General features: G+C 43.3%; 1 protein-coding gene across 1 annotated transcript in view; it reads right to left on the bottom strand.

The window, feature by feature from the left end:
- Positions 1-9,079, bottom strand: part of Enpp3 (ectonucleotide pyrophosphatase/phosphodiesterase 3) — a 72,134-nt gene extending 63,055 nt beyond the window's left edge. The window contains exons 1-3 of the mRNA XM_051164311.1: positions 8,867-9,079; positions 4,964-5,039; positions 967-1,089 (exon numbers count right to left, since the gene is read on the bottom strand). Of these exons, the coding sequence (XP_051020268.1) occupies positions 967-1,089; positions 4,964-5,039; positions 8,867-8,944 (277 nt within the window). The 5' untranslated portion in view covers positions 8,945-9,079. The remainder of the gene's footprint in view (positions 1-966; positions 1,090-4,963; positions 5,040-8,866) is intronic.
- Between the last annotated feature and the right edge of the window lie 10,002 nt (positions 9,080-19,081).

Raw genomic sequence — 19,081 nt, 5'->3', positions numbered from 1 at the left:
TCAAACTAAGTGGACTCCTGTGTTGTGCACTGTTAATTATGATAATAATTTACCTTGTGTAGATGTCCAGAAAGATGCTATGTGTCGAACTGTGCATTCTTCCCCCCCGCCCCCCCGAGACAGGGTTTCTCTGTGCAGCCTTGGCTGTCCTGGACTCACTTTGTAGACCAGGCTGGCCTTGAACTCACAGCGATCTACCTGCCTCGGCCTCCCGAGTGCTGAAATTAAAGGTGTGTGCCGCCACACCAGCTCAGAACTGTGTGTTCTTAAGAGATCATGAAGACCTAATTTCTGTTCTGTGCAAATATGATTCTATTTGGAAATATGTGCAAATTATTCACAAAGAATCAAGAAAAGTGAAGTAGGTAAGACAATCCTCAATGCAATGGCTGGCTTTTTTTTTTTCCCCTTCCTTTTCTCTACTCTTTTCCCTTCTTCTATTTCGTTGCTGCTGTTGTCCTTTGATAAGCCTTCACTGTAGAGCCCAGTCTGGCCCAGTCCCTCTTGCTTGGCCTCCTGAGTCCTGGGATTACAGATACGCTCTCATCTGATTTGCTTATACAAAAGGGAGAGAGGGACACACAGAGAGAGGAAGGCTATGTGAGGAGATGAAAATCCTGTGACACTAAAGACAGAGTCTGAAGCTGTGACACTGCCAGTCAAAGAATGTCAAAGCTTGCCAATGACCAACAAGGCCCTAGAAACGAGGCTGGAGACCCTTGTCCCTCAGTCAGTGCTGCCAATGTTAGGATCTTGGATTTCTAGCTTCCAGAATTGAGAGAAAGGACGTTGTTTGGGGTTTTGTTGTTGTTGCTATTGTTATTTTGTTTTGTTTTGTTTTCAGCTACCTGGGCTGTGGTACTTTGTTACGGTAGCCCTGGAAACTAACACGTGGTGGAAGGTCATGATGCCAGCATGACGGCTGCATAACTAACACACTAGTGAACGGACAGTGAAAACCCATACTTGACTTCACGCAGGTTTCTTCAAAGTCCCAGCAGCAGTCTCCTCGGCCCGAGCATCCTGTGTCACACCTGCAACCCTCCAATCCTCTGGGTGAAGAGTCGAAGCATTTCCTTCTGCAGCTGCCTGTCAAAGGAAAGGCAGACAACAGCAGCACTTAGAGGTCGGCCAGCCTTTCATCCCTGGAAGGTGAGAACCACACGGAAGCAGTTCGTGCAGACTAAGACTAGATGGAGGATGTCTACAGATGGAGGATGTGTGGCTGCTGCTGCTGCGCTGAATTAGAGACATGAGTGTATAAACACAAGTGTGATCGCCACCGGGTAGAACAAAACTAGTGAGGGGGAGGGGAAGAGGGGGAGGGGGGAAGGAGTAGGATGACCCCACAGAGTATCAGGAAAGGGGCGGGGCATTTGCAAATTAGCAAAGCAAAGGAGGCCAATGTGTAGTTTAGAGCTGCTAACAGGAATAGTTCTAAAGGTCTGAGGACAGGTGCTCTTGAGGCCCAGCTGCGCTAAGGGGAGGTCATTACAGGGCACGCAAAAAAAAAAAAAAAAGCAACTTAGATTTGCATTTTAGAAACTTGCTTCAGATAATACGTGCCAGAGAGTGAGTGGATGGAAACTTTCAAATCCAGCAGGAGATTCGAACCCAGACAGACAGAGTCTAAAGGAAGGAAGGAAGGTAACAGCAGTATACACAAAGAAGACACAAATACAATCTAGAAAAAGTAAAGAAAACTTTGAGAAAAGATTTTTGGTTTTGTTTTTTGTTTTTCATGAAGAGTTAAGAAGGACTCCCAGCATGCAGGGCAAGGGTTTTGAACACCGTAAGCCCTCCTTATCAACCATCAGTGGTCAATAATTTCTCAGCTGGGAGTGGGGACTCACACCCCCTCCCCAGCGCCTCCCTCCCTTCTGTAGCCCATCCTGGCCTGTTGACAGTTGTGACTTTGCTCAGCTCTTAGGCAGTTCAACAGCCACTGTGGGTCCAGAGGACACTTTCCCCACAGTCATCCCCGACCTTGATTCTAACGACTCTTCTGCCCCTCCTCCTTGAAGTTTCCTGAGCCAAGTATGTGACAAGTTATATATAATTTATCTTGACTGTAGATTGAGTGTGGACTAACTAAATGCTTATTATCTACAATTTCCTTATCTGCTTTTTATTCCCAGAAAGTCACTTGAAGGCAAAGAGTACATAGTAGCATGTTTGGGTGAATTCAGTTCTGCCAGCATTATCTCCATTCCTTGGAAACCATGACATAATTTTAATTTTATTTATTTGTCACTCAAAATTATATTTTTGAGACAGGATCTCATGTGGCCCAGACTGGTATCAAACTCTAAACAGCCAAGGGTAACTTTGAACTCCTAGTCCTCCCAACTACTGGGGCATGTGCCACCATACTTGGGCTTAAACCCCATGGCCGTTAGCATACAAGATCAGCAGTCTACCAGCTACAGCCCCAGCACACAAAAGTGATCTTTTAGCTTTGTTATCTTTCAAACATTGTAATGTGTATCAGAGTAAAATGGTGGGAAAAAGAGACATAGCCATAGATATATTACATTAATAAAAAATTTCTATTTTTTAATAAAAGATTTCTAAAACAAATGGTGCTGATGAAATAATACTGAGCTTCTTTATGTTAGGACAACTGATCAGTTGCAGAGGGAGAAATGAAGCCAGTTGTATATAAAAATGAGTAAATGTAGAAGTCAAACAATATAAATGCCTTGGTAAGTCAAGGGTAGTATTCTAGACTACTCATTTAAAAATGTATCCAAAAAAAAAAAAAAAAGTTTGAAAAGGAAGGAAAGTAGGAAGACAAGATGATGAAGTTCATTTCCTCCAGTCATGTGACTGGAGGAAGCTGATATCACCAAAAGTGTGTGTCTAGGCAAAAGTTTCCCCTGAAGCCAGTCTCACATATCAATGCCCTTCTCAATGCCTCCACTCAGATATCTAAGTAAAATGTCAATTTTAACATGTTCAAAAATGAGCAACTGAATCTTTTTATACAAACTAGTGCTGCCCAAAGCCCCACCTCCACCCAATCCCCAGCTCAAGTATGAAAGCTTGGTATTTCCAGATGTTCATGCAAAAACAGAAAACAGACAAACAAACAAAACAAACAAATAAGGTCATTCTTGAGTAAACTCATTTTCATTTTATACCCCATTTGTTAATATATGAGCTCTAACCCATGCAAATGGTTCCAGAATTCAAATATACATTGCCACTGCTTCGAGACGAGGTTTGGGAGGGTGGTAACTGTCCCCTCTGCATCTACACTCACTCTTCCATGTTCAGAACACAGCAGCCTTAGCTCACGATACAGCTGGGAACAAATCAGCTTATTTCATTCCTCAACTCGAACTCTCCGATCCAAATCCAAGACCAAGCTTTGATATGCCACTCTCTATGGATTCGCTTTTCTACCTGGCTGATCCTATCCCGTGGTTGCCTCCCTCTGGCCCTGGTAGGCCCAGCTCATGCCCTTCCTCTTACCCCTTCAGTGGAGCACAGCTGCCATTCTCCTGGTTTAGCCTCTTTTTCTTCTTCTTCTTTTTAAAAAAATGTATATGAGTGCTCTATTTGCATGTACACCTGCAGGCCAGAAGAGGGCATCAGATCACATTATAGATGGTCGTGAGCCACCATGTGCTTGCCAGGGATTGAACTCAGGACCTCTAGAAGAGCAGGCTGTGCTCTTAACCTCTGAGCCATCTCTCCAGCCCCTAGGTTTAGGCCTTTTTATTTGTTGTTTCTGGTTACCTAAAATATTCTTCTTGGAGAGTGACCCAACTTGTTCACTTCCCTGAGCTCCTAATTCAGGAGTTGCTTCACAGCCACATGCATTCTCACATGCCAGCCTGACAACAGTTCATTTCTTTTTTTCTTGGTTTCTCTCATTATCGATTCCTTGAAACTCCCCCTCTCCTCCACCACACTATGGCCTTCAACATCTGATCTCTCCACCTACTCCCTTCTCAGGGCAGGGACCATAGTTATGCCCTGTCACATCCAATTAGTTCAGTCCTGAGGACCAACTCCTGGGCTTTTCACGCATGCTAGGCAAGGACAGGACCAACAGGACCAATGAGGCTACACCCTCAGCCTAGAAATGTACACTCCTAAAAGGACTTTTGTCTGTCTCCTTCATCACTAGATACTAATTAGAAAAGCACAGAACACAAGTCAACATTAAATTTTTAATGAGCAAGTTAAAAAGAAGTGCACACATGACAATAATTTTGCAAGAATACGTATACAATTTAAAAATCCACACATTGCAATTTTACATTGCAAATGAGTAAGGGTTTGGGTTCAGCAGAAGAGATGAGGCACAAGAACGGATAATAAACGGGTTGAGTATGCGACATGCCAAGGAATATTGAACACGTTGAACAAGGCTGAAGAGGCCCTGATTGGCAGACAGAGGCTGAGCTGCTGCTAGAAGAGCTGAGAACATGAGATGAAGGGAAGAGAAGGAAGAAGAGTGGCTCTGCGAAGCCAGCCAGTCGGCGTGAAGAAATAAGGAAAGGAAGAAAAGATTGAGACAATCGGAGATTTTGTTCAGAGATTAGCCTTTTGAAGTCAACTTATGCAATTTAGAGAGTAGGATAGTCAAGAAATGCTGCCCACTTGTATGCCTCAACCACAGAAGGATACCACTAAAACAGCTTGCCAACATTCACTCCAGCAGAAACAGTAATGGCCCCCAGAGATACAGCAGGCTATGACCACAAAATGATAGGAATTGTCCAGCTAATACTAACTTTTAAAAAAAAATCTCTGCCATGTTCCCATATTGCATGGAAGAACTGTGTCAATTCTTAAATGGATGTGTGACTGGGAGTTTGAATGAATTAAAATCAGAAGAAAGAAGAGACTGGCTTGGGATTTTTTTTTTTTCTTGGTTGGTTGGTTGGTTGGTGTTTTGTTTATTTGTTTGTTTGTTTGTTTGTTTGTTTAAAACTGCTGGGGTATATACCTTGTTCTTCAGGCTTCCTGAGTCCGAGTCCCAGGCCTAATCCAAGCGACATAATCACCAATAAAGCAAGAAGAACCTGTTAGAGAGAAGGAGAAGTCATTCATTCTGTGGCTTTTTAAAACTATAAACAAAATAACAGGTAAGTACTTTTCAAGGGCAGGCAACATGCTAATTACGAACTACAGAAATACAAAAGGGACCAGATGCAACAACTGTTATACTTAATGTCGGATAAAAAGAGATTTGGGGAAATAATTATTTAATTTGATTTGTATCTGGCTTTTGAAACAAGTTCGCATGTAGCATAGGCCAATCTCAAGCTTACTGTGTAGTCAAGGAGGATATTAAACTCTGTTCCATCCTGCCTCCCCACGGGTGGGATTCACAGGCCTCTGCCACCATGCCTGGAGATCAAAACCAGGATATCACGTGTGCCAGACAAGTGAGTGACATGCATCCTAGCCCCATGAGAAAATGTTTTATATCTCACTTATTATAGACATCCAAATGGACACATTTTCATAATTCAAATGCATTAAGTTTAACTCCAAACTAAGACAGAGGCAGGAATTAAACCCATGGACGCTGTTTACCTTCATCTTTCCCACTTTCCCCCCTTTTCTTGACTAGGCTTCCCTTTGGAGAGTACTTGTAGGAGATTACTCTGACATCCAGTAGAACTGTGCAATCCCTAAATGTCTTATTGTTAATTAGCCCAAAGACCAGAAAAATGATTAACATTTGTCAACATACAGTGTACGAGCAATTAACTGAGAGAGTCTACTTTGCTCTTCGGTTCACACACATGACGTCACATGATTTGGAGGCTTTTCTTGACCAGAGACTGTTCTGGTCACTGGGGTCACTACTGTCTGACAAAGCTGTGCAGCAGGGAGACTCGGTGCTTCAATCAGATCAAATGTGGGGTGACCAGATTCTCTCTTTTACCTAAGCCATGAATCCAAGCAATAAGAATACTAGCTAGTGGGGCTGTGTAAGCTGTACAGACTGGTAACAGGGTGTGTGTGTGTGTGTGTGTGTGTGTGTGTGTGTGTGTGTGTGTGTGTGTGTGTGTGTGTTGATAGCTGCCAAGCCTAATATCCTGAGTTTGATCCCTGGGTCCCAGAGTAGAAGGAGAAAAACAAAGTCCCCAAAGTACTCTGTCTTCAGACTTCTGTGTATGTGCTGCGGCAGGGATGTGTCCCCCTCCGTAACTTTTCCCAAGAAGTCTCAAATTGCACCCAATTATCAGTGAGAGATCTTCGAATGCATATTTGCTCAATGAAGGGCACTGAGTGGAAACAACTACTTAAGAACAGCATTAGAGGGGAGTGGTGGTGCACGCCTTTAATTCCAGCATTTCCGGAGGCAGAGGCAAGTGCGTCTCTGATTTCAAGACCAGACTGGTCTACAGAGTGCATTCCAGGACAGCCAGGGGTACACCAGAAAACCCTGGCTCGAAAAGCAGACCAGCAGCATCAGAAAAAGATCATTAGTAGTTAACTCCAGTCACAGTGGCCAGGATCCACAGACAGCCCCTACCAGGATTATTAGAAAGCATAAAAGGCGGCTTTTTTATGGTAAGCCAAGTGTATTATAGATTTACAGACTGTTACACCTCGTGTGCTTTCTTCTATTAAACTTGCTAAAAGTCACTGTCTATCCTTACTATGCTTTAAATGTTTGTAATATTAAAATTTATATTTTCTCAGGCTTTTGTCCTTATATCAGGTGTTTGTGTTTTCTTTCCTTCCTTTCTTCCTTCAGTGTGTAATTTATTTAAACCTTCTTGATGTCCACATGCATCTTAAGTTACCTTATGCTGAACACAAAGTAGGAATAAAAATGTTCTGGACTCCGAAAGGTTCTGAGAACCCAACATTTGGCATCAGCTGGACTGTATAAAGTATAAGAGGAATGTATAGAAACCTTTAAATGTGTTTTGTTTTGTTTTTTGTTTTTGATTTACGGTCTTCTGGACATCAGGCCAGCCAGCCTTAAACTGCATCTGTAGCTGAGGATGACCTTGAACTTCTGACCCTACTGCCTCTACCTTCTAAATATCATAATTATGGGCATGCACCACAATACCCACTGAAACCTTCAAAAATTTAACTGAAACTTGTTAAAAAAGAAAAGAAATGGAACCATTAGGGTTCTTTTTGAGATCTGGTTTTAAATTAGCAAACTTCCTAATACAAAAGGAAGAAGAAAAAAAAAAAACAAAACAAAAAACAAAACAAACAAAAAAATGACAGAAAGTTTTTTTTTTTTAAATCCCCAGACTAAAGAGATAGTTTGGTAAGCAAAGGATTTTACCCTATAAACACAAGGACATGAGTTCAATTCCCAGAACCCAAATCAAAAGAATGTGGCCTGCTGATGTGCACTGCTAGAGAAGACAGGGAAATACCCCTGTGGCTGCAGCATCTGTCTCAAGGAGAGGAGGGAGGAGGCTGGGATCAGACCGGGAAGTGATTGAGTAACTAAATAAATAAATAAATGGAAGAGAGAGAGGGAGGAAGGAAGGAAGAAAGGAAAAGAAAAGGAAATGAGGCAGACGTGTCTATGAGATAAAACCTAAGCTTGTGTGGGTACCCACGGGTATCTCAGAAGGAAAAGGAAAAGAAACACAGAAAAATACACAAAGAATCCAAGTTTGGCTCCCAAGGTGTTTTGATTCTTTGAGTTGACAAGATGACATAGATAACAGCACGAAAGCGGCAAGGAGTCTCTGTAATTCCTAGAAAGATAAACCACTGGGGATTTATTGAAGGTTTAGTTTATTGTAGTCCCTGGGCTCAAGGCCCATGCATTGTTTGAGGAGTAGTGAGATGTGCTAGCCTGGTGTAGTCAGAGGAAAGCTGCAAGCAAAGCAGATGTGAAAAATTACTGCATTTGCTTTGGGCTTGAGATGCCGGTGAGTAGTCAGGCAGGAGACAGCTGAAGTTAAGGATGTCCCAGCAAGAAGTCAGAGATTGTGCCTTGGGCTGGGGGAAGGTATGACTTAGTGATACACGAGAGCACAGAGATTGCCTAAAGAAAAGACCATCAGATAAGATGTCAGGAAATGAGAAACATTCAACGAAGGTAAAGGTAAGTCAGCCAAAAGGCAAGTAAGTCTTAGATATGAGCATTTCAATATTGTCAAGGAAGCAAGGGGAGAAAACATAAAAACAAGACAAAACAAAAAACACAACCAAAAACAAAACAACAACAAAAAAAACAAACCAACTCCAACATCCTTGTATTGTTATTAGGGACATTCAATTGGAACCTGGAAGGCAGGGAGAGGTGGATCTGCTGCTAAAGGAACTCGTCATTATGGGGAAAGAAAACCAGAGCACACATTTGCATGTGCCATGAGAAATCAGGGTGCTGGACAGAGTCCCCCAGTTCTCCTGTTTGATGATGAAGGATAAAAACAGACTAATAAAACCAAGGAGACCTTTTTAACATTTATATTTTGAGACAAGGAAGATAAACCACAAAAAAAGACGAAAAGCAGGAAGGAAGCAAAGTAAGATAAATGCAAGTGGAAGGTTAATAAGATAAAAATCAACAGTTCCTTAAAACATAGGTGCCAAGTGATTTCCGTCGGTAAGCCTTGCTCTTACAATCAAAAATGTCTTGAGCTCTAATTATAAACACATGGTGAAAAAAAAAAAAAATCAGCAAAGCGTCCTCATAGATTTCTGTCTAGCAGAGTACGAACCTGTTATAATTAAAAGTTCTGCTGGAATGTAATTAATAATGTTAGCTTGCATTACAGTTAGAAATGATAAAGTCACAATTACTTAACATTTTAACCTGAATAGCAACACAAACAAACATTGAGTGGAAAGGCGTGCACTTCACATCTGCCACCAAGCTTGTAAGACTAAAATTAACAACTGCACTCACCACGCACAGGATTTTGTATTTCTTGAGACTGTCTTTCTTAGTGGGCTCCTCCATGGTTAACGCTAGCCTGGAATCCATTCTTCCCTTGGCTTTGCAAACCTGTTTAGCCAGAAAACAATAATGGTCTTTTCTTCCCTCTAGTCAAGGAAAAGGAAACTGTCCTGACTGCCACAGCTGTGACTGCCTTTTAAATACAGGCGAAAAGCGGAGCTGTGTAGCGATTGGGCAATCGGTAGGGACACGCCGTTGTCTAACAGTATTGTCCACAGGGTAAAGTTCGTTTCTCAGACGTTGTGGACAGCTGATCTTTACAGCCTTAGAAGAAATCATCTGTAGGAACCAGGATATGTAGATAGCAAGAATAATACGTTAATCAAACCTTTTAAAATCTGGTTATTTGTTTGTTTGTGGCAGGATGTCATGTCACTGCTACCTCCTGAGCACGAGGATGACAGCCAGCGTGTGCCACCATGTCCTATTTACGAAGTGCTGGCAATTGAACCCAGGGCTTCATACCAACTGAACTCCACCCCAGCTCGATATTTTCTGGGTTTTGTTTTTGTTTTTAGGCAGGATTTTATACCATAGTAGCCCGGGTGGCCTCAAGTTTCCAAAGCTCTCCTTTCTCAGTCTTCCAAGTGCTGACAAGAAGCCCTGTGACACGGAGTTTGTACATTTATATAGATTTCATGTTGCAGTTGAAAACTAGTGCATTTAATAAAGTGCTTGGGGGGGGGGCAGAGAGATGGCTCAGCAGTTATGACTGTGTTCTGCGGCTGCAGAGAAACACTTCAGATCTCAGCATCTCAGGCTCAGGCTGCTCAGGAGGGCCTGCAATTCCAGCTCCAGGGGATCTGCTGCCCTCCTCTAGCTACCACGGGCACTAGCACCCATGTATGCACACAGCTACACACTCACACACACACAGTGCTCCAAAAGCACTAGCACCCACATATGCACACACACTCACACACACACACAGTGCTCCAAGAGCACTAGCACCCACACGTGCACACACACTCACACACACACACACACAGTGCTCCAAGAGCACTAGCACCCACACGTGCACACACACTCACACACACACACACAGTGCTCCAAGAGCACTAGCACCCACATATGCACACACACTCACACACACACACACAGTGCTCCAAGAGCACTAGCACCCACATATGCACATACACACACTCACACACAGTGCTCCAAGAGCACTAGCACCCACACGTGCACACACACACACACACACACTCACACACAGTGCTCTAAGAGCACTAGCACCCATGCATGCACACAAATATACAGACACACACACACACACACACACATGCAAACAAACACACACAGTGCTCCAAGAGCACTAGCACCCATGCACGCACACAAACACACAAATAAGAGTCACAGTCGTAGGGAAGGGGTGAAAGCAGGAGGGGGGAGGGAGGAATGGGAGGATGCACAGGATGGGATAGCAATTAAGATGTAATATGAATAATTTTATTTTTTTCAATTTAAAAAAAGTGCATGAGAAAAAAAAATAGAAAGAAATATTTGTCCCAGTTAGGGACACAGAAGAAAGAAGAAGAAGAAGAAGAAGAAGAAGAAGAAGAAGAAGAAGAAGAAGAAGAAGAAAGAAGAAGAAGAAGAAGAAGAAGAAGAAGAAGAAGAAGAAGAAGAAGAAGAAGAAGAAGAAGAAGAAGAAGAAGAAGAAGAGGCTAAAGAGAGGGCTCAGCAGTTAAGAGTTTATACTGCTCTTTCACAGGACTCCGTTAGGATTTCCAGAATGAACTTCCTGCTTCGGTAGGCTCACAAGTGCCTGTAACTGCAGCTTCTCGGGGATTTTCAGCCTCTAACCTCCAAGAGCTCCTGTGGTCATACACACACAACACCCACACACACATATACCACACACATACACACATACACGTATACACAAGTAAGTAAAGCGCTATGCAATGCTTAGAAGATGACACTTCACAACTCTTCACCTTGTCTTCTGGCTCACACTTTCTGCCTTCCCCTCTGCAATGTTCCCTGAGCCTTAAAGAGATGGTACAAAGGTATAAGTGGGTGGCCATTGGTCTCTACCTTCATCTCCATTCACTGCAATCAAAAGATTCTCTGGTGAAGGCTAAGAATCGCTTTTGCTTGCAGGTATAGATGCAGATATTTGTAAGGAAGATTGATGCTACACTGACTTAGCCAAGTAACACTAGTTGACTTCCCCCTACAGCCTAAGAGCTCTGCAGTCATGAGTTCTTCACTGGGTTTACCTACAATCTGAGCATGGATTCCCTCTTGTAGTGTAGGTCATTAATCAAATCAAGGAGTAGTTAATTACCACCATAATACTTGTGCCACTATTGCACCAGTGGGCATATTAGTTCACAGTGTTGAGAGCTGTGTAAGATAATTTATACCTCCAGCCCCACCGCGCGCGCGCGCACACACACACACACACACACACACACACACACACACACACACACACACACACACACACATACACACACACACCAACAGGCTATATATTATCATCAGATACCATGGAAGCTATCTAACAAAAAAGGAAGTTAGTTCATTTACGGCTTGGTTTACTTATATTTTGTATTCAAGATATTTCTGGCAACAGACTCTTCTCATCTATTTCCAGTGGACAATCAAGTAAAATTACAAAAGCCTACATTTGAGGGAGGGGCCTTTGGAGCCTCCCTGACCAACAATTTCCATGGAAGTATTCCATACTGGGCACTGGAGTTTTAGTTTGTTTGTTTTGGGTTTTGTCTGTGTGTGTGTGTGTGTGTGTGTGTGTGTGTGTGTGTGTGTGTGTGTGTGTGTGTGTGTGTGTGTGTGTGACCCATTAATTATAGGATCAAAATTATCTAGTCATCTGCCATCAAACTGTCTGTTGTGTTTTTTAATTCGTTAACAAGATAGTAGATGCCCTATTTTGCTTCCCATTGTTGTGATAACACCACTATCAAAAACAACTTGGGGAGGAAAGGGATAATTTCATCTTACCACTTTACAACCAATGCTTAAGGAAAATCAGGAAGGGAACTCAAGGCGGGAACTGAAGCAGAGGCCCTGGGGGAGTGCTGCTTAGTGGTCTGCTTTTTCATCCTGGCTTCCTATACACCCAAGAGCACTTGCCCAGAGATATCTCATAAATGAGATACAATATAATGATTTGGGGAAAGATTGAACCTGTAACAGCGTGTGCCTTAAAAATGGGGAGCAATTGAGTGTTAATACATAAGCACTTGCCATATGGCCTGAACTTTTGCAGGCTTCAGAGTTCTGAAAACATCAGCCACCTGTGGCATTCTTGAGGCTCTTGCTTGCATCTGTGATGGTTAATTTTAATGTTCAACTTAGAGAAGCTGTAAAGTCCAGTTATCGGATCAAGTCCTGTTCTAGGATGTTATTGTGATGGTATTTTGTAGCTGTGGTAACTACTATAATCAGTTTAGTTTTTAAAGAAATCACCTTCAGTGGCGTAAGTAAAGGCTGCAGAGGTGGCCAAGTGGCTAAGGGTGGCTGCTGATGTCTCTGGTGGCCAAGTGGCCAAGGGTGGCTGCTGCTCTTCCTGAAGACCTAGGTTTGCTTCCCAGCACCTGTATCAGGCTACTGACAGACAACCATCTCTGTAACTCCAGCTCCGGGGGATTCAGCACCCTCTTCTGGCTTCTGTGGTCTCCTGCACACACTTGGCATATGCTTGCATTCATAAGTACACATACACATAAATAAATAAACATAAATATTGAAATTATGATGATGATGATGGTGGTGGTGGTGGTGGTGGTGGTGATGTAAGTGGTCTTAGTTAGGGTTTTATTGTTGTGAAGAGACACCACAACCAGGCAGACTCTTGTAAAGGAAAGCATTTAATTGGAGCTGCCTTACAGTTTCAGAGGTTTAGTCCATTATCCTCATGGCGGGAAGCATGGCGGCGTGCAGGCAGACATGGTGCTGGAGAAGGAGCTGAGAGGTCTACATCTTGATCCCCAGGCAGCAGAAGTGAACTGTATGTCACACTGGGCATAGCTTAAGCATAGGACACCTCAAGGCCTCCCCACCACCACCACCGTGACACATTTCCTCCAACAAGGTCACACCTCCTGATAGTGCCATTCCCTATAGGCTAATCATTCAGACACAGGAGGCTATGGGGGCCATTCCCACTCAAACCACCACAGTGGTCCTTTGTTCATCACTCAGAGGTGATCAGGGTAAAACCTAGGGACGGAGACATACCTCACTTGGTAGAGTGCTTACCAAGGGTTTGTAAAGCCCTAGGTTCATTTCTCAACACCACATAAAACCAGGCATTGTGGTGGCAAACACTCGTTATAGTTCACTAGGGAAGTGGAGTCCAGAGGATCAGAAGTGTTCTCAGCTACACTGGGGCTTCAGAGCCAGCCTGGGCTACATGAGACCTTGTCTTCCAAAACCAAAATAAATGGGGGAAAAGGAGTAAAAGCAAGAATTTACTAGATAGGATATTTGATCTCGAGATGGTAGCTTCAGCTTGCTCTCCAGCAGGCCTGTCTGGTCAGTTCTGTGGGTTTTGGACATACCACCCTCCAGGACAGTGAACCAAGTCCTTGACACCTGTATTTCCCCTGCTCCCAATTAGTTATTTTTTATTTTTTTTTATGTTTAAACGAAGCAAAGTTGTCTCATTAAACATAATGAGGATTTGTGTTCCAGGTTTCTCAACCACTGCCTTGATTTTAGTTTCCAATCTTGGCACTCCATACGCCTTTGCCCCCAAGTGCTTGCTGATTCTGAGACCCCAGCAACGTCTTCGGATACTACTTTTCAGTTCCAAAGGACCCCACTGGCTCCGGCTCCATGTTTTCATAATGCATTTAACTACCACCACCACCCCATGTTGCAGACCCCTCCTTTCTCCTTGCCAGTCTCATCCTCTCTGTTAGCTCTCTGCTACTGTCACAATGTACCTGAGATCACCTCAGGAGGAAGGGTTTATTTTATCTCCTAGTTCCAGGGGTTTCTGACCATGCCAGTCAGTCTTGTGACTTTGGGTCACATAAAAGATGCTTTGATAAAAGAAGCTCTTCACCTCCTGAGGCCGGCAGGGAAGCAAAGAGAGGAGGAGGAGCTTTTTATATTCTGGAAGCGTAAACAATACCAAACAGATGAGGGAGTCCCTGCAGGTGTCAGACGGGGAAACTGAGCCTGCAAAGACATGGGATGGAAACAGCCGAGAATCTGATGTGGTCCCTGACTGAGATAGCATATAGGCCAGCAGGCCATAAAGTACACATGACAGCACCCCTAAGGATGGGAAATAGCTCAGGGAGGGAAGAGTCTGGAGGATGTGGGTGAGGTCTGCCTCCACAGATGACAGAGAGGTCACCAGGTCATTAACAAAATCCACTCCCGTTTTTCTGGTCAGGAAATCAGGTATTATACGCCCTCTGTTGAGATGAGGCCCCTGCGTGTTTAATATCCCTGCTTTCCCTAGTGATCTGTGGACATAGAACCTTTGTGCCCCCAACATCTCCTCTTGTCTCATTTTTTTTTTTAAAGAAAAATTAGTGGTCATGATAGAGGCCAAGGTTGAATGTGTTGCCTCTCTAGCAGGTCTAACTAATACAGTCAAGCAGAAGAGAACTGTAAGAATAGCTAACCAAGGACCAAGGAAGGAAGACCATCCTCCATTCACATGTCTCTTAATTCATTTTTGCTAATATTTTTACTGTGGGTGAAATGAGTGTAATACTGCCTATTCCACATAAAGCTTTATAAGCAATCCTTTATCATAGCAAGACAATATCATACTGTCTCCTATCACAGGTATGAATGACCCAAATTCTAGTAAAGTCTCCTAGAGAAATAGTCTAGAGACACCGTGTTGACTGAGTGCTCCACAGTACTGGAGAGCAGTCCCCACCCCCACCCAGGGCAGTCCATGCCGTGGTTTAAGGTATGGGCCACATACAGTCACACCTTTGAAACCTGGGATGAGCTGAGTGGTTCTTCTCAATCCTGGGACTTCTTTCTGGCATGCCCACTATTTGGTGACAGGAATCAAATCACTTCTGCTTTTCATTTGTGGGGCTGCCTCCTACCTACACAACTTCCAAGGAAGATTTATTTAAAGTTTTAGTAACAGCCAGGCATGGTGGTACAGATCTGTAATCTCAGCACTCAGGGAGGCAGAGACAGGAGGATCTCTGTGAGTTCAAGGCCAGCCTGGTCTACAAAATGAGTCCAGGACAGCCAAAGCCACACAGAAAAACACCATCTCAAAAATAATAATAATAATAATTTAAATTTTTTTTTAATTAAAAAATATTTTTAGTAACAATTCAGAGATCTAAGCCCCCCCCCCCCCACACACACACACAAATGTCTAATGAATGAAATTGCAATACATTAGTACGTATAATTTGGTCAGTGATCCAAATCTTTCTTGACACCCAGAATTCTAGAACTAACTATTACTTTGGAAGAAGCTATGTCAAAGAAATAGAGGGACATTGAAGGCTTTTGTGTTGTCTAGAGTAATGAATAATAAACATGAGAGCCACTAAGCCACAGACGTTGCTCTGGGACTTAGCAGGAACAAGAACGTTGACCTTCTGAATTTACTTACAGAAGAAATGAGTAATGTAGGCTATAATATAATGGGCTGTGTTAGGGGTAAAAATGAGATGGCGTGACACTGATATGATACAGAGAGATTTATTTAAGGCAAGGGAAAGGAGTTAGGACCTGAGTGGGCCATGAGGGTAGAGACAGAGAGAGGAAGAAAAAAAAAGGGAGCGCCCTTAGAGAAAGTGCAAGACAGAAGCACAAGAGGAAAGAGACAAAGTAAGAGAGCAGAGTGACGGGTAGTGGGGTTTGTCCTTTTATATCCTGGGCCCACACCTGGTGGCAGGCAGGCGATGATGTCAGAGGTTGCTAAGCAACCAAGAAGCAGGCAACTTATATACCAACATTCCTCCCTTTTTCTATAATTAAAAAAAATGAGGCTGTTGGACTGCCTTTCATGCAAGGTAAAGTTAAAGTATATAAACGTAGGTTCATTGGAAGCAGCTCTTGGCTCCTGCCCTGGAAAGTTCAGGGTAGAGGTCGGGGTATGCCAGCCATGTCCTGCAGCAGATAGGGACGGAGGAGTGCTGGGAGAACCTGGAGCTGTTTGTCCCGGGTCTGAAACACTCTCTACCCTTATTAGTGATACGTATTCATGTAATAAAATCCTAAATGTACTAATGGTTGCACAATTTAGCAAACACATGAAGAATTAATGGATTCTTGGCCGGGGATGTAAGTTGCTTGGTAGAGTGCTTGCCTAGCATGCACTTAGCCCTGAGTTCAATGCTCAATACCACATAAACAGGGTGTGGTAATCAATCACTAGGGATGGAAAAAAAGGCAAGACACTCAAGGCAAGATAATCTTCAGCTACATGTTGAGTTGAGGCCAGCATTGGCTACATGATCCCCTGTCAAGAAGGAAAGAAAGAAAAAAAGAAGGAAGGAAGGAAAATACAAAACAAGTATAGGGAGGATTTTTAGAGAAAAAAAATTTAGTGTCTTTTAGATACTTGGTACTCTGATTTGCTTTTCTACTGCTGCAATAAAACGCTGACCGGAGGCAATTTGGTGAAGATGTTGGTTATTTCCTCTTACAGGCCATGCTCTGTCACTGAGGGAAGCCAAGGCAGCAACTCAAGGCAGGAGCTCGAAGCAGAAACAGCAGGAGAACACTGCTTACTGCCTGCTCTTCACAGCTCACTCAGCCTGCTTTCCTTTACAACCCAGGCCTATCTGCCCAAGGGTGGCCCTGCCCACAGTGGGCTGCACTCTCCCACATCAATCATTCATTGGGAAAATGCCCCCTAGTGACATGCACAGGCCAATGTGATGGAGGCGAGTCTTCACTTTAGGGTCCCTCCTCCTGCGTAACTCGAGTTGGTGTCCAGTCGACAAAAACTAACCAATACATATGATAACAAACATCGGGAATTTTAACACACAGAGTTTAGCCTCTATCAGAGTAATAAATGTTGAAGTGAGACAGAAGTAAAAAGGGGGAAATCACCCACAAAACAGCTGAAGAAAATTCTCTAGAACCAAAGGAAATGTGTTTGATGGCTTTGAGGGCCACTGCATGCCCAGTTAATGAATAAAATACAGATATCTACCAAAACACTGTGTAGTGATGTTTGGATTTTCCAAGCTTCTGCCAAGAATAAAAGTAGGTACCTGTAAAGTATCTAGAATCAAGAGTTTAGGATTCCCCAGTAGCCATGACAAAAGAAAGAGGACAGTAGAACAGTGCCTTCTTAGAAGATAATCTTCAACCTATACATGGAGCCCACACTCTTGTGTAGAGGAATGTTAATTCAGAACATGGCTGTTCTGGCAAGAGATCACATCCAAAGATCTTCTAGACCTGTGTGATCCAGCTGGAATACAAACATACCTTTAATCCAGGAGACAGAACAAACAGATGAGTTCAAGGCTGGCCTGGTATAGAGCAAGTACCAGGTAAAGAAAAGCTTAGGTCCAGACGTGGTAGTACAAGCCTTTAAATCCAAACAATGAAGGTAAAGTTGGTTTGTAGAAGGAAGCACTCATGTTTGAAAGTGATGTCTAATTGAGTGGGAAAAAAAAGTGACAAATCAGAGAAGAATTCCAAGAATAGGATACACCCAACTCTTATGAGAAGAAAGAGGAAAGAGAATCTATTTAAGAGCCAGTTTTGAGAGATAGGCTGCAGAGGCAGAACTCAAGTGAAGATGGAATGAGCTAGAAAATGAGAAGAAGCCAGAAGATTACAGTAGATTGCTGAGTCAGTTTGAGGCCAAGCAGAACAATCCTGGGCCAAGAGAGAAGCCAGATTGAATAAGTCAGCTGGGAGAAGAGTTTGAGCCAGTACAGCTGAGTTGAACCAGACAGCCCAGAGCTCAGAAAGAACAAGTAAGGGTGAGCTCATTAAGCAGTGAGTCTCACAGGCTGAAAACATTCTAGGCCTAGGTTAGATTGTACGGAGGTTAGAAGCTTCCAGGACTAGCAACAGAAGGAGATAAAGCCTCCCAGACAACAATTGAGCCAAGAGAATAAAAGTTGCTATTACACTCTTATTCAAGATGAGAATAAAATAAAAACATTTTGAGACATGGAAATGTTTTACTCTATTCCTTCATTTACACCAAAACAAGATGGCAAACTATAAAACAGACTCCGCTTACAGGAAGCTCATGATCTGACATTTGATGAAAGCAGAACAGCCCAGAAATTAAACAGGCGGATAACAAAGGAAAATACAGCACAGCAGATGTGCAGGGACAAACGAAGAAACCACTTCAAACTGGCAGAGTGACCCTTGAGTCCCATAGTGTTGCCAGATGCCCAGGGCTATTGTAATTTGTAGTTTGAGTACCTCTGCTTAACCAAGTTCTTAGGAAACTCACCCGTGCCTCTGAAGGGCTCAATGCTTAAGTAAGGGAAGGACAGTCATTTCATTGCACAGGAAATCTGCCTCTGGGATCTAGAGGCAGCTATGTGAGATTAGAAACTGGGAAACACAATATAGTTCACGCTAATGCCTGTATTCACCCTAACTATCCAATAGGCAGCTGGAGACTCCCAGTGTGCAGCACACTCTCTTTATACTGAGTCTTGCTCTCTTATCTCTGTTCCTCTGACTTTTTCCATAAAGCAAATTACCATTGGAAACCTCTGGGAAATTAAAGCCAGGCTCTGACCCAGACCTTTGGCCAGCTTATGTTTGCCTGGGAGATTTTATTAGCAATAGTCACACCGTCTTTACTTTATACCTCGCTTTCCCCTCACTATTCACCTTAGGCAAATGAAGACACGTATATCAATGGATGGTTTTAAGACAGTGGGGACAGTGACCAAACTCTAAGAGTCAGGACAGTGTTGCCACTGGAACAAGCCCGGGGATAGTACTATGAAGTGAGACGGTGGGGTGTTGGCAATGTTCCATCATGCTAGACATTTGTCCTGAACTACTTGCTTTATTGTTACCACTGCTGTTATTACTTGGGGTTTTGTTTGAAAGAGGCAGTGTCTCATGTAACCCAGATCAGCCTCAACCACCTGAGGTAGCTAAGGATGAGCTCAAGTTTTTGGCCTTCTGTTTATACGTCCTGAGGTTGCAGTGCAGTGTACCACCATGCCCAGGTTCTGCAGAGCTGGCCACTGA

Source organism: Acomys russatus, chromosome 21 (genome assembly GCF_903995435.1).
Source record: "Acomys russatus chromosome 21, mAcoRus1.1, whole genome shotgun sequence".
NCBI classification, from domain to species: domain Eukaryota; kingdom Metazoa; phylum Chordata; class Mammalia; order Rodentia; family Muridae; genus Acomys; species Acomys russatus.
Note: the sequence above shows the minus strand (reverse complement) of the source record. Positions and strands in the feature narration are given on the sequence as shown.